We start from the raw sequence: 22,461 nt of genomic DNA on the forward strand, positions 1-22,461 counted from the left end.
TGGAGGAGAAGCTCCTCTCGGTTCTTGCCAGCGCTCCCTTCGCAGAGGAACCCACAGCGGCGGGTGGCAAACGGTGCAGGGCTTGGCTAGGACAGGGTCTGGGAGCAGCCTGCCTTTATTTGCTGTTCCTTGTACTCCAGTTCTGCTGTTGCTGGAGATAGGACACTGGGTTGACTGGGCCTTTGTCCAGTCCAGTCCAGCCCAGTATGAGACTTGGTTCCTGCCTCCTCCTTGGGGTAATCTCTAAATGCTTGCCCTGACATCAGCTCCTGGCACATCTTCAGAAAGGCAGTGGGGAGAGGAACAGCTCAGGACAGGAATGTGAAAAAATTTGGGGCCAGAAAGAATGAGAGGCCAGAAATTAAAGGCCAGGAGCTGCAACCTCCTCTTACCCCACCTCTGCCTGGAAGGAGCTTGGGACAGGCTGACGGTTATCTGCAGCAAACCGTGATCTCAGCTTGTTGTGCTCTGGCCCTGCCTGTACAGATGGACACATATGGGCTCTGTGGGCAGCCCATAAGGGAATCTCCCAAACAGGCAGCAGCCCAGGGGACAGGGACTAAGGGATCTCTGCCAGAGGCACATCACCTCTTGGGAAACTGAGGCACGGTGAACTGGGCACTGTCAGTGGGAGCCTTTGCTGCCCCACTCACCTCTCTCTGTCTGTCTGTCCACTGCTGAAGGCTCTGGCTCTGCAATAGCTCATGCAGTGCAGGACCACCAGTCACTTAAGCTCTGCAGAATTAATTATTTTCTTTTACCACCCCAAACCCACATTGCCAGTTAAATCTAAGCAATATGTGACAGCAAGCCTCCAGCCCAGAACAGCTCTAAAGCTCCCTGGTTTGCTGTCGGGGTCAATACCCGACGAGAGACCTGCATCCAGCCCAGCATCCCCGGCCGGTGGCAGTCCCCTGGCTCTGTGTGAGTGTACCCATGAAGACGGGGGGGATCCTGACTGCCAGCCCAGAGATTTTGGGCTGGGAGAGCCAGGCGTGCAAGGACAGTCCCCAGCTGCCCTAAGAGCTGCTGTTGGGAGGAGAGAGGTGCACAGGCTCCGGGAAAGCGGGGTCAAACCCGACTGGTTTGCTAGTTCAGGTTCTCTTTCCCTCCTGTTTTTACCTTTGTTCCACAGTTTTAACATTAAAAATTCGCTCCCCAGAGGAAAGAGTGAAAAGCTCCCCTCGCACACCTTACACTGCTGAAACTCCCCTGAGATCCACCTCGACCACGAAGCCCCGAGATAGGCATTAATTCGGTGGTGGCTGCCCCACCGCCCTCCCCTCTCCCCCCATCTACCTCCCCTCCCCTGGGCTGAATAGGGAGCATGAGAAACCAGGCCGGACGGGGACGGCCCCGTGCCCCTCGCTTTCTTTCAGGATCAGTGCATCTATGGGGCCGCTTGTGTTCCCCCAGCCCCTCTCCCCCCACAACACCGGGGGCTGTAATCTGGGGGCAGCGGGCTTGGAGATGGAGAAGAATGCAGGAACGGGGCGGGGGGGGACGGGGACCATCCCCTCCCGCCACTGCCACCGCCAAAGCCCCAAATTCTTAGACCTGGAGGAGTCACCACCAAATTCCATTCAACTGACAGAAAAGAAATCAAATCCTTTTAAAAAGAGCCCACTTTCCCCACAAGAATGCTCCCTCGGCCTTTTGTTGCAGGGCTTTGCTTGCTCCCAGCAGCTCAGAGGAAGCTGCTCCAATACATTAACCAGTTTAACTTGCTCGTGACCCCCTCTGCCCAGTGCACAATGAAACTCTTCGCCCGCTTTTTTCCCCAGCTCCTTTTCAGGAGCTAAATCCCCCGCTGTTCCCCGCTCGCTGCTTCTCTCCCTCAACCTTTCTCAGGCCTCTGCTTCAGCCTCGGGAAAATAATAACGCTTTGCATTTGTATAGCCCCCTGGCCCCGTGGGATCTCAAAGTGCCCTGCACGGATCGCATCGTGTCGTCGTCGTCGTCCCCGCCTTGCCGAGGGGACCCGCAGTCTCCCGAGGTGGAGGGAGAAAGCGATGTAGGGTCTGAGGCCACAGAGGGTGGATGGGGTTTGCAGCAGGTCCCAGCGTAGAGCAGTGCCAGAGCTGGACCACATCTGGGGACGATGGGGACGGGGACAGTTCAGCATCAGGAGATGCATCATGAGAACCCATTGCAGGAGATTTGGGTGCTGGGCAGAGAGGGACCGACGTGCTCCGCTCTCTGCAGCCACCTCAATGGTACCGCCAGACCCTCTGCTACAAGGGCAGGAAGGTTTTTTTCTTGCAAGGGTGGTTAAAAAAACCCCAACAGATGAAAAAAACGAGCCCTCGCACTGGCCCTGAATAGCAGAGCCCGTCAGACAATAGGAAGTTAACCAAACCCGGGCCAGGGAGCGCAGAAGTCTGCCACGGGGCGCTGCCGTTTTCCTACCAGTAATTGATGCAAAGTCTCTTTTGTGCTCTCAGAAAATCCCAGAAAGAAAAAGCGGGGGGTGAGAGGGGGCCCGCGGGCAGGATCCGACTCTCGGGCTGCCCTCCTCCAACATCTCCCTCACACACCTCAGCCGTGCGGTCGGAGCAGCGGCCGCCCAGCCGCACGTCGGGGCCGAACCCCGTTAAATACCCACGACAATGCGATGGCAGCGAAGTCGGCACCTGACAGAGCTTTTAACCCCTGTCTGATGAAGCGCGTAAATTGTTCCGGGTGGACAATGCAGCTTTGCAGCCCAAGCGCAGCGTTTCTTTCGGATGAGCTGAACACTTTATTACTGGGGATTTATTAACCATTTTTAGCAGCCCTGAGAACCTGGGAGCTTCATAGGGACCACCTATCGAGAGCTGGGGTCAGGCTGCGACCGGGGGCAATGCAGAGGGTTTAAACCAATTTAAACCAACCTAATACCACAGTATGGCTGAAAGAGAGATGCCCCACGTGCAGCCCCAGCCCTGGGTCAGTGCAGGGCTGAATCCAACCCGCTCCAGTGGGAAACCAGTACGGAGTTTTGGTGAGGTTAATTTGCAGTGGGAACGAGCTAGTGGGGTTCCTCTGCAAAGGGCATATCCCTGAGATCTGGGGGACTTGGGCAGCGGGTTCTGGCTCAGATGCATCCCTGTGGAGCCGGACAGAGCGGGGAGCGCACAACCACCCTGCTGGGCTCACCCTGTGACATCTCAGTGGGGTGAGTTATGGGCCGTGTCCAAAATGGCATCATTCTGGGGGAAGAAAGTGAGATTCCCCTCCGAGTACTGCCGAGCAGCCACGACACCATCCCTGTCCCGTAGCCCTTATATTAATGGGGCACCCAAATTTGTCTGGTGCTGGGGCTACCCTGGTTAGGGTTAGGCTTTTCATACCCAGAAGAGTGGCTGAACGCCACTGAACTGGGCACGGGGCATTCCTGCGAGCATCCTCCCCGCGGCAGCCTCCTGCTCCCCGCCCCTTGGGTACCAACCTGTGCCCACCAAGGGGTAAGCAGGGCAACTACTTACCCCATCACCGTTTCCCCAAGGGAACCCCAACATTTCCCGTGCCTCGCTGAGGACATCCACGTGGCAGGCGAGGGTCGAGCCAGGAGGCCAGGCGCCTGAGAGGAAGCCTGTGGGGACGTGGCCAGTGGCCGGACAATCCCAGGGGATTCTGGCTCCGACGGGACAATGCCGCCGAAAGAACGGCTTCCCCTCGCTGCCACGGCTCACTGACCCTGGGCAGCTGGGCTGAGCCGAGCGCCAGCCCCGGGAAGGGAGTTACGGGCAGCACCGGGGGCCAGGAGAACCCTTGTGCCGGCGCTGGAGGCGGCACGGTGGCTCGCCAGACCCCGACGCATGGCTCGGGGGCCGGCGGCACACAGAGCCCGTATTGTCACTTGCCCCGCGGCGCCGGCGGGGACCCCAACATCTGGCCACGGCGCATGTCCCCAGCCAGCGCCGGGGCTGCGGGAGCGGGAGAGCAGCTGGTCGGGGGAAAAGTGTTTTTCGTCCCCTTTTGGCTCCCGGAGAAAGGAGCTCTTTCTTCATTCAGGGGTTTGCCGATCGGGCTTTTCAGCTGCCTCTCGAGCCACGGTTGCTGTGCCATCGGGTTGGAGACAAAGGGCGCCCGAAGAAAAAAAGCAAATTGAGACTAGAAGGCTGGGCTCTGCAGCAATAGGGGGAAGTGGGGAGTGTGGGATTCGGTTCCTGTGTTTGTACGGTCTAACTGCTTTTTTCTTCTTTTATTATGGGAGGCTTCTTTGGAGGCACAGGTCTCTCCCCAGACATGGGCACTGACATGCAAAACCAAACCCCACAGCCTCCCCGAGCGTTTCTAGCCTGGAGCCATGGTTGAAGGACTGACCAGGGGAATGTATAGGCTAAAATCAGGAGAAGGCAAATGCTGGGGCTTGCCTGAGGAAGCAGCTTCCCTGCTTCGTCCTGCCTGGTATTATGGTATTGTTTATGCAGTGCCAGAGATGAATGGAGCACGTGACAGCAGGAAAAATGCAAGTTGGACAACGTCCCTGCCCAAAAACGCAGCAGCCCCTGATTATGGCATTACACTGCAGCCCAGACCCAAACCCAAATCAGCCTCCCTGTAGCAGCACACACGCTGGGAGAGAAAAACCCCAAGAGCTCCCTGCCTGCAGAGAGGGTGGATAAGGGGGAAAAGAGGCCCTGGGGTTTGGCGTCAGTAAAATAGCAGGTTGGTGGCATATCCAAGGCCAGATTTCAACCCAGTTTTCCCTTGGAGCCACCACTTCTCCCACTGCCTGGCTGGAAAAACAGTGTCTCATTTAGCAAAGCATCGTTATCATGGTTAGCGATCACCAAAGGGGCTTGCTTGGCGTCTATGTAGCATTTATTTTCGGACACCCCTGCACCTTGGGGCTGCCCATCATCCAAAGCACGGTGCTGCACCCGGGATGGGGTTAGCTGGGTTTGGGAGCATCTCCCGGGAGGGATGAGAACAAACCCCCCAGTGCCCCGTTCCCGGATTTACCCACCAGGCTGGAGCTTGGTGAAATTGAGAGGAGTGCTGTGGTTTTGGGGGGTTTTGGGTTGTTTTGTTTCGTTTTTTTTTTAATAATGTCTCAGAAGAGACTGATGGGAAACTGCCTGGAGTTTGGTCAGGCTGGTCGGCTTTCTGGTAACCTCTTGGACACGGCTGTGAGAAAACCTCGGCGCAGGGCTCTGGGAAATAAAAAGCTGAGTGGGGAGGGCGGAAACACACCCCTTGCTACGGACGAAACGGCCAACGATGCTCCCTGCTCGCTGGTGGGGCTGCAGGGACGGGTGTACCCCCATCCTCCCCATCTTCCCACACCCCCCCCAGGCCTCGCAAGGAGGGAAAGAGAAGCAGGCAGCCTGCCTGCACCCTGCCACACGCTCCAAAAAAAGCTAAAGGCAAAAGCAGGAGGTGACCCGAGGGCAGAAGCCAGGCAGGACGGGGCCGAGGGGGGGGCAAGAAACGCGAGTGGAGGGGGACACGGGGCAAGGCGCGGGGTTTTGGGGGAACGGAGCGGGCTGGCTGCGGGCAGGGCAGGGCGCTGGCTGCCCACGCCCCCGCGTGGGGGGCGGCCCCCGGTCCCCGTCCCTCCCCGGGCGGAGGCGGGGGCGGTTTAAAAGGCGACGGGAGCGGAGCGGGGGGCCGGTGGTGGGGCGGGCGGAGCGCGGCCGGTGGCGGCGCGGAGAGGAGGAGGAGGAGGGAGGGAGGAGGAAGAAGAGGAGGAGGAGGAGGAGGAGGAAGGAGGAGCGCGGGTGGCCGGCGGCGGGAGGATGCTGAAGAGCTGCGGGAGGAAACTGCTGCTGTCCCTCGTGGGCTCCATGTTCACCTGCCTGCTGGTGCTCATGGTGGAGCCGCCGGGGAGACCGGGGTTGGCCCGGGGGGAGGCCGGTGGGGCGCAGCGGGCGCTGCAGAGCCTGGGGGCGGTGGCGGTGGCCCCCCCAGCCCCGGCGGTGGCGGCGGCGGAGGGTCCCGCCGGTCTCCGGAGCTTCGCCGATTACTTCGGGCGGCTGAGCCGAGCCCGGCGGGAGCTGCCCGCCGCTCCGCCGAGCCCCCCGAGACCGCCGGCCGAGGATATCTCCCCCCGCGACGTTTTCATCGCCGTCAAAACCACCAAGAAGTTTCACAAGGCGAGGCTGGAGCTGCTGCTCGACACCTGGATCTCCCGCAACCGCGACATGGTGAGGGGATGGGGGGGACGGGGACGGTCCCAGCCGCTGGCCGGAGTGGGGGGCTACAGCCCACGGGTGGCAGCTCCGGGCCTGGCCCTTCGTGGCGTGGGGGGTCCGGGGGGGGTGTTGTGTCCCGGGAAATGCCACCTCCTCTTTCTGCTCCCCCTGAGCAGGGTGGTATTTGGAGGCTGGCTGGGCCGTTGTGGAGCCAGCCGTGGTTTCGGGAGGGCGAAGGGCTGCGTTGGAGGGTGAGTGATGGAGAGAGCCTCACCTGGGCTCCTCGCACTCAGCAGCCGTCCCCCCCAAAAAAACTCCTTCGTGCTGAGCGGCCCCCACTGCAGAGCTTGCCCCGAGTTGCTTTCCACTGGGGAAACTGAGGCACGCTGTAGGGATGCAACCCAGCCCGCTGATGCCGACGATCGGGGTCAGGTCCCTGTCGGTGCTCTCCCGGGCTGCGGGTGAGGTTAGCAGGGCCCCACGAAGCGCCCGCAGGTGGGTTGCCCAAAGGACACCCGGGTTTTACAGCCCAGGGCTGAGAGAGCACTGGGACGTGCCGAGGCTCTGGGTCCCCTTGCCAGGAACTGGGCAGGACTGGAGTGCTGGGGGCTTTTGCAGGTCTGCTCTGGCTCACCCGCACCACAGCGGTTCCAGCTAGTCCGATTCCTGACCTTACTGATGTCCTGCCCAGAGCCCTGGCAGTCCCTCACGCTGTCCTTCAAGTACTGAAGCAAAATTGAAAAGGGGGGAAAAAAAAAAAAGCTGTTTCCTTCGGAAATGTGCCTTGCCATCTGCTCTTAAGACACTTTTTCTATCCTTAGACAGCTTCCCAAGTAAGTTATGCTTGGTCCTAACCTTTCCATCCTACTGTCTTCACGTGTTTCCTCCTGGCCTGGAATCGTGTTTCTTGCTTGCAAACAGGGTTTTTTTTTGTTTTTTTTTTGAAATCTGGGGTGGCTGAGGAGGGAGGTGGGGGTTGGGGATCAACCTGCCTCTGCCTCCTTCACCCGGGTCTGCCGGACCCTGTGGGGTCTTGGCTCCTGCAACTTACCCCAAGCATTATCTTGGTGGGGTTTTTTTTTCCCCTTGTGAATCTTGTTCCTTTTTTTTTTTTTTTTTTGCTCAGGTCTCCTGGGCTTGGCAGTGTCTCTGCTGTCTTTCCCTGGTACAGTTATTTAGTGGAAACCTCTTTTATGCTCTGCTGTCACTGCGAGGGGGTGGTGAGTGGTGGTGGTGGAAAACGCTCTTTGAGCACCTACAGATGATCCTGGGAATGGCTGCTCTTCCCCCCCCCCCCCCCTCTTGTGAGCTCCTGCTTTCTTCTAGGGGTTTTTTTTGTGTTGTGCTTCGTTTGTCCGTTTGGATTCCCAGAGACCCGAGGCTCGGCTCTCACGCTGTCCCCCTGGGCAAGCTAACAAAGCCCCTTTTCTCCTGGCGCAGAGAAAAGGCTTCGCAGCCTCTTGTGTGGCACTTTCCATGGGAACGGGGGAGCCGAAGCCGGCCGTGTCCAGGTCAGGTTGCCTAGAGATGAGGGCCATGAAGCCAGGGGGGCCGCAGCCCGGCGAGGTGCCCGCCTGACAAGCCAAGCCGCTGAGTGACGGCTCTTGTACAGCACTTGAGGACAAGGAGCTGCCAAGAGAGCTGGAGGCGGCGCGAAGTCCTGCGGAGAAAAACGAGGGCTGGCGGGGGGGACACATGGAGGCAGAGGGGATGAACCTGTGCTGCCAGTGGTGACCGGCTCCCGTCTTCCCTGGCTGACCTGGCCGCTCTATCTGGGAAGCTTTGGGACACCCTGGGCTCCCCCAAACTTGGCATCAAGTTGGGTTTTTTTCGCCTGCGGAGTGCAGGATTGGTGCCATGGGGCTCCTCTCCCTTGCTTCCCTGCCTCGGGGAAGTTGTGCAGTTCCTGCATCACCTCCTTGCCTGGTCCTGTGGTTTCTGCCCCAGGAGGGTGGTTTGGTGACAGCGGGGTGCTGCCTCTGCTCAAACGTCTCTCTTGGTCTGAGTCAGGCCCATCTCTGCTCATCCTGTCCCTCTCTCACTCCTGTTTCACTAGTGGTGCTCAGGCACATGTGCTGCCTCAGCGACACGGGGAAGTTCCTACCCAAGGGCTGAGAATCCCCCATGCCCCATGGCACGTCTTTCCTTCCCCTGATCCTCTTCTTGCATCAAACCCCGACCTCCCTCTCGGCTCTTCATTAGCCAGGCAGCTCTCAGGGCGGGAGGGATGCAGGGACTGGTGAGAAGGGGTTAAATCTAGCAGGTAGCTCCAGGCTGGACCCTGGCAGATAGGGAGGAATAGCTATTGTGTCCTTCCTTGGCTGCTCTTTGTTCTGCCCACAATAGTCCCTGTTTCCTGCCCTCTGTCCCCTCCAAGACACTGTGAAGGGCACCCCCTTCTCCTTCCTGCTTCTCTCTGCGCAGGGAGAGCAGATCCCTATTCGATTTGAAATCTGCTCCTTGGCTTGCACAATCCAGGCTGGACAAGCTGCTGTTGAAGGAGAGTTATGGGTTTTCCCCTCCTTGCTTTGGGGAGAGTTTCCAGCTGTCTCGGTATCCTTAGGATGCTGGAGTGTAGTCTGGGGAAACTTTGCACTTGAAAGAAAAGAGAAGGGGGAGGAAAAATGGCCATTAGGCAGAAATCCTGGACAGGAGTGAGTCCAAACCCACCGCTTTCCTGCTGAGTCGGGTGATTTGCAGTGGCAGAGTTGCATAAGAAACGTCCCCCGTCCGCAGGGCACCCCAAAGGCATCCGGGTGGCTCGGCGCACGCCGCGGTGCCCGTGAGGGGTCTGGGCTGGGCTGCCGTCCCACCAGCGTGGGATCTGCTGGCTTCCTCCAGCTCGGCGCAATAATTGCAGGCTTTGAAAAAATTCCTGCTCTCGGGGCAGAGGGAATGGGTTTGCCTTCTGAAGAGCACGCTCCTCCGATGGTGGCTCCCAAATTTCTCTAGCACCTTGGCCAGGGTCCCCATCCTTGGGGTGGCTGCGGTGGATGGCGCTGGCACTGGTGTCCCACCTGGGCTCCCACCAGAGCGGTTGAGACTGGGTTAGGCTGCTCATCCCAAAACAGCTCCCCAGTGCAGCCGGCTTCCCCCAGCCCTGGGCTGTGCGCCAGGGCCTGCTGAGCACTGCTGAACTCAGCTCATGTGTGAGGGTCCCTCCCTGCTGTCCCCCCACCCCCCCCGGGGCAGCCTGTGTGGTTTTTGGGGGTGGGGGCCCCTTAATTGCCTGCCCCAAATGATGCCGCTGTCCTTGTCCATAAAAGCCCCGGAGCCGGTGAGCGGCGCGCGTGGAGCGCCAGGCGGGAGGGTGGGGGACCCTCGCCGCACAATGAGCTCATTGTTTGCAAGGAGGTTATTAAAAAATTATAGCATTTAAAATTACAGTGGAGGATTCTTCCTCTTGACGAAAGAAGCGGGGGGACGAAGGGCCTGCGGCCTGGCAAGCCCCTTCCCCGCCTCTGTGGGTCCCAGCCCTGGGACCCCTGTGCCAGCACAGACCCCCCCCACTCCAGTCCTGGGGAAAGCCACCGCCATGCAGGAGTGGGGACGCTGCCATCGCGGGGACACTGCCATCACGCTGCTCCCACCCCGTTGAAGCAGGGTGGGGATTTTCCCTCCTAACCCTCGCAGGCTGGAGGGAAAACATCTGCTGCAGGGGACAAAAAGCCGGGGAAGGGACCTGCTCCGGCAGCACCCTCGCCTCCCCACAGAGCCCCCTGCCCAGCTGGAGGCTCAGCCCCCCCCCCCCCCAGCACCTCTTGGCTGCCTCCCTGTACCCAAGCAGGGTGGCTGCATCCCCCTTGTCCTTGGGTTGAAAGGGGGTGCAACCCCCCCACCCCCGGGTGCTGCGTAGGTGGGTGCCGGGGTGCTCCATCCTCTCCCAGCACAGGGAAATGAGACGTGGTGCGGGGGCAGGATTTGTGCACTGCAGGGTCACTGGGGTGCCAGTTCCCCTTTTTGGCGGGTATGCTGCTGGGGAAGGTGGAGACGGTGGTGGGCATGGGGTCTGCTGAGCATGTGTCACCCTGGAGAGCTGGCCGGACCGCTGGGCTGGGCAGTGCAGAGGGTGGCAGGATGACCCCTGGGGTGGTCCTGTGGCTGGTGGGACGCCTTGCACAGCACCCAGCGACCCATGAGCTCGGTTGGTGGAGGGGGAAATGAGTCACCGCGAAAGGAGAAACGAAGGGGAAGGCAAGAAAAAAAAAAAAAAGAAATCGGCCCTCCCCAAGGGTGAGGAGGACATGGGGGGGCTGCAGGCAGCTGCCTGGCTCCTTGCAGGCAGTTGGGGGGGGCTGACCCCATCCCGGCCATAGGGACCCCGGGTGCCTCTCGGTCCCGTACGCAGAGGCCGCGCATTGTACTGGCCCTATGAAGCAGTGGCAGCTATTGTTTGGGAGGGATTTGGCATCCTGTGTTTCTTGAAGCTGCAGTTTTGAGAACAATGAGGTTTCCTGCAAGGGCTGGGGGGGGGCAGCAGGCCTTTCCTCTCCTGCACCCCGCAGGAAAAGTTACTGCGGGGGGGGCCCAGGAGGTCCTGGCACCCCTCGGTGCCACGGCTGGCACAGGGGCCAAGTGGGAGAAAGGTGGAGAGGGGTTGGGTGTAAGGGCTTTGGGTGCTTTCTGCCTGGGAGAGGGGTTGGGGCTGGAGATGGCGGCTTGGTAGGTGACAGCTTGGGGATGTTGGCTTCAGTGTCCCATCCCACTTGCTCCACTGTATGTCCAGCACCCCACACTGGGGATGCCAAAGGCTGATCTGTGGTTTTTCCTTTGTCACGCGGACACGGTGTTTTCTTGTCCCCCTCTTTTCCTGGTCTGTCCCCTCCCAGGCTCACCTGGCATCTCTGCTCCTCTCCCTTGCAGCCCCAGGCAAAGGGGCTGTGTAGGAAGGGTGCAGCTCCCCTCCAAGAAATGCAGACAAATGAATTAAAAAATAAAGGCTTTTTTTTTTTTTTTTAGTTTTAATAGAATGTCGTGGTGGGGCTAGGAGGGAGACTGGGAACCTGTGAGGCCCCGATAGCCCCTATGATGTGACTTGCAGGGCTGTGTGCCCCTGTCCTGGTCCCCAAAGTGCCACCTGGTCCACCCACACCAGGAAAATTATGGGGATGTATGTGGGAAGAGGCTGGAGGGAAGATGCCTCCTTAGGACTCGCCTGCCTTTCGGTACGGGCGAGTAATAAACAATTGTCCCTGTGGTCTATTTATAGTGGCTGAGCTGGAGGATTAGTTGTAGGGTTATTTTTGGAGCAGCTGAAGGCAGTTGCTGGATGGCGTTTCTGTGCTAATCAAGCAAACATTTTCTGTCTCGCCTGCGTGGAGGCTGTGTCCCCCGTCCCCCTCCAGCAGGGCTGGAGCCTGGGAGGGATGTACCGGGGCACCACGTGTCTTGGGGTGGATGAGAAAGGGGCTTGTGATGGGATTGTCTTGGGCATCCTTAGATGGTCTCCCGCTGCCCTGGTTCAGCTCGTAGCCCCAGCAGCTGGGCACCTGGGGGAAATGGGGACCAGCAGCGAGGCGCTGGCTGGACCCTGTGTTGGTTGGGGGTGACATCCTCCTCCTCCGTGCACAGCGCTGACCCTGTCCCATCCCAGCAGTGATGCGTCCCCGGGGCCGCAACGGCCACAGGTATCCTTGGCCTGGCAGCTGATGAGCTAAGGTCCCCGTCCCCCAGCTGTCCCCTCCTCATCAGCGGGTCCCCCATCCCTTAAACTTTTGCTCAAAGCCTTCCTGACCCCTTAGTGGGGGCTGACCTCTGTCCCTCCCCAAAAGCCAGGCTGCACAGCAGGCTGTGCATTTGTGAGAACTTGCCTTCCCACCTCCTCCATCCTTTTTTTTTTTTCCTTTTTCTTTTCTCCCCAAGGAGAAAAGCCCCAAAGGTCACTTGTAGCCCCGTCCCCAGGAACGCGCCCTCCTCCCCTCCCATTCAGCCTCCCAGCAGATCTGGGCTCTCCCCACCAGCCTCCCAGCTTGGGACCTGAGCAAACACAGGCCGGCCGGGTTAACCAGTGCAGCTGTATGCTAATGACCACCACTGCCCGCTTAACTCTCCTCCGCTGAGTAAAGTCAACCCCACTATTGTACCCACCTCCTCAAACAAACCACAAAACCCCAGCGCGTTCCCGGGGCCGGCCGGCTGCGGGGTGGCACCCAATTTCCAGCTCACTTGTAATTCATCATCCCCAGTGCTCAGGCTCCATCATCGTCCATCCCCCCCACCCCACCGCCTCCTGCCTTCCTTCCCCCCCCCCAGCCCTTTTGTCTTTCTTCCTTTGCCCTTTTGTGCACGTCTGGTTTTTAATAGCGCTTGGCAGCTGGTTGTGGTTTCTCTCCTCCAGCTTTGTTTGCTGCCCGCTGATTGATGGCAATGCCTTTCCCACCCCCTGCTCTCTCCTCCTGCTTCTCATCCTTCCCCAAATCCCAGGCCAACAGCAGCCCCCCCCCGATCCTCCTACCCGGGCAGCATATGCCAGGAATTAGCTGTGTAAATAGAGGAGTGCAGCCAGGCGGGCAGCTCGGGTGCTTGGGGTGGAGGTGGGATGCTGCCTGGCACCGTGGGGACCGTGCTGGGGTGGGCAGCGAGGGACCGTCCCCTCCTCGGGGCTGGCGAGAGCCACCCACCAGCACCCACTCAGCCACCCCATAGGATAGGGGATAAGGAGCAGAGAGGAGCTGGGGGGGTGTTTTGCAAGTGGCCGGGGACGGTGAAGTGCTGTTGACACAGGTGGGGATGTGGCTGGCAGCCGGCGTCGTGGGCAAACACACCTGCCTGGGCAAGGGAGAGCTGCCGGGCGGCTGCTTCGGCATCCCCGGCCGCGTCGGCTAAAGTCTGAAGTCCCGGCGCAGATCAAGCTGCGTTCTGCACCAGCTCCCTGTCACCTGCTCCTCTCCGCCTCGTGCTGGGGACGGCCCCTTGCGTCGCCCCAAATCCCCCAGCCTGCTGCTGCTTCACGGAAAAGGCGAGAGGATGGGGATGCTCAGGGCGGGGGGGCTGGGGTTTGCACCTCGGTGAGACACGACGGTGCGTGCCGTGTCCAGCCGGGACGGCTTGGCACCCTCCTTGGTCTGAAGCTGAGTGTGTTGCGGGGATGCCTGGCGTCTCCGGTGCCGCTTTGGGTTTTGGCGAGGGGGAAGAAGTCACCGCCGGCATCCCGGAGAGGCTGATCCCTGGTGCTGCCGAGGGGTGCCGTGTCGCATCCAGAGCCCCGTGGCCTCAGCCCCTTGGTCCTCAAACGTGCCTCATCTTCTCTTTCAGACCTTCATCTTCACAGATGGGGAGGATGAAGAGCTGAAGAAGCAAGCACGTGAGTCTGTGGCCCTTGTCCCTTTGCGTGCGTGAGCCAGCCAGGTCCCCTGAGGAGCCCCGGCCTGGGGAGCATGGCTGGCGTGGAGCCTACTGTGGGAACTCTGAAAAAAAATGGCTAAAATGCCACTGGTTAGACACTAATCTCAGGAGCCCTAGCCATAGGGACCTGGGCTGAGAATGAGGCAACTCATTTCACTGATTGTGCCTAAAGCACCCTCTGCCCAGGAGCCCCATCTGGGGACGGGTTTCCTTCCCAGTCAGCCCAGCCCATCTCCTGCATGATGCTGCTGGGGAGCACGCTAATGGAGTGGGTACCTTTGCACCAGTTTTTTTCCTGGGGCGAGGTGGGTTTGATGGGCAACGCGGCCAAGATTTCATGGGAGCATTTCCCTGGCAGCCCTTCCCTGGGCCCAGCGTGGCTGCTGCAGGAAAAGGCAGCGGGAACAGGATTTTGGCTACCATGTCCTGGAGAAGCCAGCTCTCAGACACCCCCTCGCTCCCAGGGTGGCTGGTACATCGTCCCGGGATGGGCAAGGTGATGTAGGGTGGCATCATGCGTGGCAAGTGATATATCACTCAACCCTGGTGCATCTGCTGCATCCGCATCCCTTGCTCATCCCTTCCCTTGTCTCACATGGACCCAAAAACCATTCACAAAAAAATTCATTCTTTGCCCAAAACGACGTGGCACGGAGGCCACCGAGCATCAGGGATATCCATGGGGTTTCAATCTCCCTGGCATGCCTGGGATGTGTGTGGTGAAGCGTCGCCATTCGAGCACGCGGGGAGGCGTTGGGATTCCCCGATGCCGGGCTTTGACCCCCGTCTTTTCCCACAGGGAACGTCATCAACACCAACTGCTCGGCTGCCCACAGCCGCCAGGCCCTGTCCTGCAAGATGGCCGTGGAGTACGACAAGTTCATCGAGTCCGGCAGAAAGTAAGCAGCGCCCGGGGCTGCCGCAGGGGACGGCGGGGCTGCGAGGGGAGGGGGACGGTGCAAGCGGAGGCGGTTCACGTTTTTTGGGGCCGTATCTCAGCGTGGGGTCTGGGGAGCTGCCCCGGCCCAATGTGACACTGCTGCCACTGCAGGTGGTTCTGCCACGTGGATGACGACAACTACGTGAACGTGCGGACGCTGGTGAAGCTGCTCTCCAGCTATCCCCACACGCAGGACATCTACATCGGGAAGCCCAGCCTGGACCGGCCCATCCAGGCTACGGAAAGGATCAGCGAGAACAAGATGGTGAGGTGGAGGGGGGGGTGGGGAGGGGGCGAGAGGTTGGGGCTGGCTTAATTTGGGCTGGGATTTGCTCCCCGGTCGGCGGGAGGAGGTCTCACGGCCACTGCTTCCCCCTCTCTCGCAGCACCCTGTGCATTTCTGGTTTGCCACGGGCGGAGCGGGGTTTTGTATCAGCCGGGGGCTGGCACTGAAGATGAGCCCGTGGGCCAGGTAAGAGCGTTGACGTTGCTCTCCCGTGGGGACTTGTCACGGGGCACAGAGCGGCGACATCTTTGGGGATGGACGTTGGACCGCGTCCCACCACCTTGCTCTCTTTGCCTTGCTGGGGGTGCCTGCAGGAGGCTTGGAAACAAGCTGGGAAGGACTTCGGTTCCCCCTAATTGACTTTTAATGAGAGCTGAGCCCCCACCGGCCAAGCCCAGACCCCGCAGGGTGCCCACATCCCCTGGGCTTTGCTCCTCTGCAGCCCCTCTCTGTCTCCCCGCAGCGGGGGCCACTTCATGAGCACCGCGGAGAAGATCCGCCTGCCCGATGACTGCACCATCGGCTACATCATCGAGTCCGTGCTGGGGGTGAAGCTCATCCGCAGCAACCTCTTCCACTCGCACCTGGAGAACCTCCACCAGGTGCCCAAGTCGGAGATCCACAAACAGGTATCCCCGTCCTGACGCCCTGGGGTGGATGGAGGGGTTGGGGGTGGACGGTACCGTCAGCCAGTTTCACGTTGGCACCTAAAAATTGGGCATCGCTGCTAGGAGATTGATTGACGTGTGACCAAAACGTCAGCGGAGGGCGAAAGCCCCGTCAGCTCATCCCTGTGGGGTGATACAGGCTGTGACTGGAGACTTTGGGAAACCGGGGGGAATTTTGCAGCCCCCCCCATGCCCCTGCTTGATCCTTGTGGCCATGTCGGCCGCTTGACCCCGCTCTGTGCTCCCCTCTCCAGGTGACACTAAGCTACGGCATGTTCGAAAACAAGCGCAACTCCATCCACATGAAGGGAGCCTTCTCCGTCGAGGAGGACCCATCCAGGTGAGATGAGGGGACCCTGTCCTGTGTCCCCCCCCCAAGCCGGGGTGCCGCGGGGCCGTCGCCACGCCACGCTCAGCATCGCTCCTCTCCTCCGCAGGTTTCGCTCCGTGCACTGCCTGCTGTACCCCGACACGCCGTGGTGCCCCGCCAACGTGGTTTACTAGGAGGCTCGTGTCCCCCTCCAACCTCGTCCCGAATTTCCCCGGTATCCGACGGGCGTGCGGGACCCGCGTGCGGGTTGTGTCGGTCCGGCCTCACCGCGAGGCAGACAGACGGACGGACGTCGTTGCTGTGGTATTGCACAGTGTGTGTGTGTGTGTGTACTGAAGGCTGCTGTGCGGCCCCCGTGTCCCCTGCCCTGCCTGCCCTGCCTGCCCGTGCCCGCTGCCTGCTCCGGCCAGGACGGTGGAGGGGGACGGGTCCTGAGCACTTAACCATGGGGCACCCCCGCGGTGCTGGCGGGCCCCACGCCATGCGTGGGGAGCGACCGCAGGCACTGCGGGCCTCTGCCTCCCCCGGGTTTGCTTCTCCTATTTTTTTTTTTTTTTTTTTTTCCCCTTTCAAATGTTAAGGTTTTTTTGGTGTGTGCCTCCTCCGCTTCCCTTGCCTCGACCGCCCACCTCGCTCCCGTAACCCCTCACCCATCCCACCCTCCTCTCTCCCAGCCCCAAAATCTCAGCAGCGAAGCTCCGGCTCCCGATTCGGATGAAGAGTCACCAGCGAGTTTTGCTCCCTGGCTCGGCAGGCAGGCAGAGGGTGGGCAGGGGAAACCTCCCTGCTCCAGGGTGCTGCAAAGCTGCTGGGTGCTCAACAGCCGAAAATGGAGGGAGACGGTGGGGTGGGCTGCCAGCCGGCGTTGGCGTTAGCTCCGTTTCCCAGATCTCCCCCCGCCCCGTCTGGCTGAACTGTTGCTGGCAGCATCGATCTATGCACTATTTATAGAGACTAATGTAAAGACTTTCTATAAATACGGGGAGGGGGCTTTTCCGGAGCTGCCGGTGCGGTGTGGGCACCGTGTTTGGACAGGGTCTCCCTTCGGTTCTGCTTCCCCGCCTGCTTGCGGGCCGGCCGTGGGCTGGGTGGGTGCCCCCCCCCACCACCATGGGACCAGAGCATCCTCCAACCCTGCGGATGCTGCTGGGGTGGCCGGAGAACCTGAGCGGTGCCCGGCTGGATGGGAACCTGCCACGGGCAGGTAGCGTTTCCCAGCCCGGCCATTGCTTTCTCCCTGCCGGGGAGGGATTTAGCCGGGGAAGGAGAAGAATCCTGCATCCCCCCACACACAGCTGCCCTGCCTGCCGCTGCCAGCCCTGCACCCCTGGGGTAAATGGGCTGAGCCAGAGCTGAACGTTTCCAACCCGAAGCTGAGTGAAAATAGCCCATAATGGGTGCGTTGTAAATATGTTATTGCGCCAGTATTTTTTTTACTGTGCCTTTTTTTAAGAAGAAAACCACATTGAGAAATATGTAGATTTTAAAATGCTTTTTATACATTTTCTGTGGATCAGAAAAAAAAAATCCCCAACCTTTGATAATCTGTTTAAGAAAGGAAAAAAAAAAATTGCGATGTCTTGTAACTATCACTTACCTTAATTTATATGTTCCAGTATCTGGAACATCACTCTGTGCTTTTTGTAACTAGGATGTGTTTAAAGCAATAGATGTGGGATGGGGAACCAGCATGGACAGCGTGTTCTCAGGGACTTGAACCCGATTGCTGCCATGGGGTTCCCATGGGAGCCGTCACCAATAAAGCAGCTTTTTTGCTGACCACAGTCACCTGGTCCTGGGCTCCGGCGTCTCTTTATGGATGAGCTGCGCTGAACACCCCTTGTTCCCCCCGCGGATGTTATCACCTCTAACGAAGCTCTCAGGGATGCACCGAGGAGGGGTCGTGCCTGCATCCCTCTCTTTTCCCACGGGTACCGGCATCTGCCGGCCTTTTGCGTCCCAGGGCGCGAGGGTCCTCTCCTCCTTCCCCTCCCCAAAAGGTTCGGGCAGGACTTGGCACCTCAGGGCTGGTTTTTCCCAGGCTCGGGGTGGGAGCGGAGGCAGCGGGGGCGAGGTGAGAGCCGGTTGTTAGCAGGGTGCTGTTAACAGCCGGCGGGCAGGCGTGTGCGTGGGAAGGTTGGGGGCTGCGGGGGGGGCCGAGCCCCTTCCCTCCCTTCGTCCTCTCCACCACCGTTTCAGCCAACACCAAGCACCCACCTGCCGGTAACTAAGCCTCAACTTTCATGGGTTGTGGCAATAGCATTAAGATCTGCCCCCCCGGCTCGCCCCCACCAAAACCAGCCCTGTTTGTGCTGCACGGGTACCAGCTTTCACCTGCACCATCCTCGCCTCCCTCTGCCTTCCTCCATACCCAGCATTTTTTTTTTTTTTCTTCTTCTTTTCAAGGCACACTTACTTACTTCACAGTTTTGCTTGAATCTCTGGGTTATCGGGGGGGTTGGCCTTGCTAAAAATACAACCTAGCAGGAAGTCAGTGTGTGCTAAAGCAGCAACCCTTCCTCCCAACACCCGCACAACTTTCAGACGGCACCAAAAATTAAAAAAAAAAAAAAAAAAATCCTCCAAACTGCAGCCCTTGGGCTGCTGCAGGCAGAAGGGGGAGGCTCTGGATCCTGCCCTGGGGAACTGAGCATCACCCTGACCCAGCATCCCCCCCAAAAAAAACCCCAAAAAACTCACAGATACCCAAAAAGCTTCCCAGAGAAAGGGGAGGGTGGACACCAGGCCCTGCAAAGCCACCATCCCGCAGCACAGGGGGGGGGTCAGGGCTGGGACCGTGCGGTGGGTGCGGGATTTGGTGCCCCTTGGCCCCCCCACCCCCGGGATCAGCGAAGGGGAACTGCGTCAGGCGGAGGAAGCTGTGCCACCCGCCGCTCGCCCGCGTATTTTTCCTATTGCTCATGGGGTTTCGGCAGCGCGGGCGCTTCCCGGCAGCGGTGCCGTCACCCTTTCTGCAGGCTTGGGCCCCCCCGGGAGGGATGGGGAGATGCTGCCAGGATGGGGCAGCACCCAGCTGGTCCCAGGCAGGGCTGGGTTGGGGGGACCTGTTCACTGCAAACCAGCCCAAAACTTGTGTTAAGCGCCCACCGAGGCACTGGGGAGCCAGGGGCTTTGGCGTGGGGCTGGGATGTTGCTGCAAGGAGCAGGAGCCCTTTGGCAGGGGGAAAGGCTGGGGGTTGCTGGGCATGGGGCAACACGTGGCAGGGGGCCTTAAAAAATAAAATAAAAATTAAAAAAAACCAAAAACCAACCAAACCAAAAAAAGAAAACCCACCCCACTGAGCCTTCGGGGGCCGGCAGCACACCAGCCCTCCGGTTTGTCCCACACCAGGCTCCCAGCCTCTCCCTACTCGTGGGCCGAAAAGTAAATAAATACATGCATTAATAAACAAAAGGAAAACAAAAGCAAAGCCTGCTGCTCTCGCATACTTGGCGGGCTTGTCAGGCCAGCCTGCTTTCATCTGCACCCCGGCACTGTTGTGGGACGTCCTGTTTACTCTCGCCAGCCCGCGGCAGCTGATAAGGTGGCTGTACCTTTTGGAGGGTGCTGGTGTGTGGCGTCGGCGTGGGGACAAGCCCGGCTCGGTGGAGACACTGCTCTTGTGTAGGGACCACAGCTGTTGACACCATCGTGCCCAAGGGATGCTCCTAGTGCCGTGTCCAGCCAAAGGCTTTCCTGGTCCCTGGGTAATTGCAGCATTGAGGGCAGAGAGTAACACGCTGGTTTAGTCCTTTTTTGCTGCTCGCCCACCTCCTCCTTTTTTTTTTTTTTTGTTTTTGTGTTTTTTTTTTTTTTGTTTTAATTTGCATTTGGGTCACTCATGAATCGCTGCGTTCCCAGCCCGGCTGCAGCACAGGAGGTTTGTGGCGCGGGGACTTCTCTCTGGGGAGCTGTGTGTGCACGGCGATGGGACGAACACCCGTCCTGGCGCTGATGGCGGCGAGAAATATTTGAGACTCGGGGTGGGAGGGGGTGTCGGAAGACAACAAAACTTGTGTGAATCGGCTCCAGCCGCTCTGGCCCAGCAAACTGGAATATTTGTGGGAAACGAACATAAAAGCAGCCGAATCGCGGGGCCTGAGCAATGCACACAATGCTCCAGCTGCAGCTTTGGGAGTTGCCTGTCCCAGTGCTGGGACCGGAGAGCGCTGGGTCCCTATGGGGGCATGAGCTGCACCTCTGTGCAGCTGGGAGCCACTATATCGCCCCCAGAATTGTCTGTCTCAGAGCAAAGCCCTGTGGCAGAGAGTCAGAGCAGCCCTCCCCAAAAGCAGCTCTCAGCCATCGCCCACATCCCCTTTATTTTTTTCACCTTTCTACTATTTCCCACCCCTGCATCACCTGCAGGTGGTTAAAAGAAACACCCCCCCCCAAGCCCTCTAAAGTTTATTTTTCTCTTCCTGACTTTTAAGATCAGCCTTGGATCTATCAAAATCAATTCCCTCCCCGCCCCCGCTCGCCCCAGAGCTCCCAGCACCCGCTGCTTCTGGTCTGCCTCAGCCGCCCAGCGGGGCCGGCTCTGCTCCTGTAGCCATTTGGCAAGCCAAGAGTGGAGGAGGAGATGAACCGAGCATCTTAAAAGCAGCTGGAAACACTTCCCACGGCACTGCCAGACGAGACCCGTGAATCTGCAGCACTGCTGTACGGTCCTGCTCCCAACCCCTCCTTCCTCCTCCTCAGCGGACACATCCACCTCCATCTCCCCCCAAACCGGGGTGGCTTCACCGGGTGGACGGTGCCAGGTTTGTGCCTGTCCCTGCTGAGGGCAGGGGACTGAAAGCAGCGGTGACACCACACAGCAAAGCAGTGGCACCACAGTGGTCGGTGTGGGGTGATGTTCTGATCGTGTCCACGGCAGCCCAGGGAATCCCCCCCCCCCTTATTTAGGGGGACACAGGATGGGCTGTTAAGTTCGGAAACCCCTTGGGGAGCAGGGGCCATGCCCAAGCAGCCCATCCACTGCCCCTGGAGCAGCAGTTTTTGGAGTGGATCATGAGTAACTGAGTGATTTACGGGGTGTAAGCACCAGGTCCCGTGGTGCTCAGCTGGTGGGAAGAGGAAGCGAGTGGGAGAAGGGCTCCAGCCACCAGCATCTGCAACACCTCGCAGTGAGAAGGGAGCTGTGCTTCCTCCCACTCCCCTCCACGGACCGGGCAGGGATTAAAAAAGCCCTGAGCAGGGATTTTCGCTGAGGTCATGGTGAGAAACGCCGCCTGCTTCAGGCGCCTTCCTGCCAAGGCAAACCGCCCTGTGGTCCCGCCTGCAGCAACAGAGACATCAGCCGCAGAAGGAAAAGTCCTTCTGCTCCTGCCACCACCCATCCCTTCTCCACCGCGCAACAGCACGAAGGCACGGCAGTGTGCCTGGCTGCTCCATCGCGGTGGCTGCTGGACCCGTGACCCAAGGTGGCCACGGCCAGGCCACCCTCCTTCCCTGCCCGGCCACCTGAGCAGGTGAAAAGTGCTGGCAAATGTGCTGGGTGGTCAACGTCCTTCTACGCCGTGGTGCTGGGATCCACCAAGCTGGTCCAGGCTGGGCTGCAAACATGGGGTGTGGAGGAGTCCTGCCAAGCCCTGGGGCTGCAGCGTGGCTGGACTGGAGCATCTCGCCCCTCCAGTGGCTGCCTCCCCTCGCAAACCCTTCCGACTGCCAAGAGCAGGACTTCAGCATCCCCATGCGGTCAGACAGATTGGAGTCTCCCCTTTCAGGCTCTTTTTTCAAGCTGATGGGCCAGTGGACTCTCAGCTCTGTCCTGGCCTCCCTCCCAGTGCAAGGAGAGGCCACGACCTCCTGAAAGCAGAGGTGGTCCAGCAAAGTGGGATGGGGAGATGGGGTCATTCCTCAGGGACGAGGGTGCTTCAGAAGGGGTTAGAGAAGATGAGATGCAATTTCAGCTGCCTTCCCCAGACACACAGGGAGTCAGAGTCCCGATGGGATTGTCCTGAAAGAGAACCATGAATCCAGCTCTCAAGCACATCCGATGGAAGACGTTGGGCAGGTGCTGCAGGCACAGTGCCATGTCCAGCAGAAAACATTACCTGTAGCACAGGCCATTTCCCACCCCAAGAGGTGACAGGAGCTGGGGGCATGTAGTCAGTAACTGCATCCCAGCGAGCACACCACAGCCACCAGCTCTGCCTGCTGGTTTTCCAGCCGTCAACCCACCGACAGCTCCCGGAGGCAACGCTCCTGTTAGCACAGCTCAGCACACCACGGGAACAAATACATTTGAAAGCATCACTCCGGGGCATCCCTCCCTGCCTTATCTTCGAGGCCAGAGATCTAACAGACCACTACTGAAGGCTGATCAGAAGGCAAGGTTTATTCAAACACATACTTCACCCACCCCTCTGGTTTTTTCCAGCTCTGTATCGCTCAGGAGAGAGCCCTGCCCTGCTCCTGCTGGGACAAGGAGCCGTGAAACAGGGTGAGCAAAACCTGTGGCTGCTGGGGACGGCTGACTGGAAGGCACTGGGAAAGGTTACCGGAGAGGTGGCCTTTGCATGTTCCCATCCCTGGTGGGAGTCCATAAAACTGGTAAAATATTTACGTGCTGATTCTGATGGAGGCTTTATTTTCCTTCACGCCAACAGATTTCCTCGACTGCTCCTTTGCACCAGAGAGCAGGTTTAATCATCTCAGATCAGAGATGAAGATGGAAAACATGGGCTCCTCCTTTAGGTGGGAAAAAAAAAGAGGGGACGCAAAGCTATCAATTATTAGCAAAGGGAGGAAAACTGGTGTCTGC

At 59.4% G+C, this 22,461-nt stretch overlaps 1 protein-coding gene across 1 annotated transcript; it reads left to right on the plus strand.

Annotated features, from left to right (window-relative positions):
* Window positions 1-5,662: 5,662 nt before the first annotated feature.
* LFNG (LFNG O-fucosylpeptide 3-beta-N-acetylglucosaminyltransferase) lies at window positions 5,663-17,484 on the plus strand. Its single transcript, XM_069810278.1, has 8 exons — window positions 5,663-6,134; window positions 13,377-13,425; window positions 14,266-14,365; window positions 14,518-14,671; window positions 14,793-14,878; window positions 15,156-15,321; window positions 15,615-15,700; window positions 15,798-17,484. Exons 1-8 carry the CDS (start codon window positions 5,727-5,729, stop codon window positions 15,862-15,864), a joined length of 1,116 nt encoding a protein of 371 aa, XP_069666379.1. The 5' UTR covers window positions 5,663-5,726; the 3' UTR covers window positions 15,865-17,484.
* The last annotated feature ends 4,977 nt before the right edge of the window (window positions 17,485-22,461 follow it).

Source organism: Haliaeetus albicilla, chromosome 22, assembly GCF_947461875.1.
Source record: "Haliaeetus albicilla chromosome 22, bHalAlb1.1, whole genome shotgun sequence".
Taxonomy (NCBI): domain Eukaryota; kingdom Metazoa; phylum Chordata; class Aves; order Accipitriformes; family Accipitridae; genus Haliaeetus; species Haliaeetus albicilla.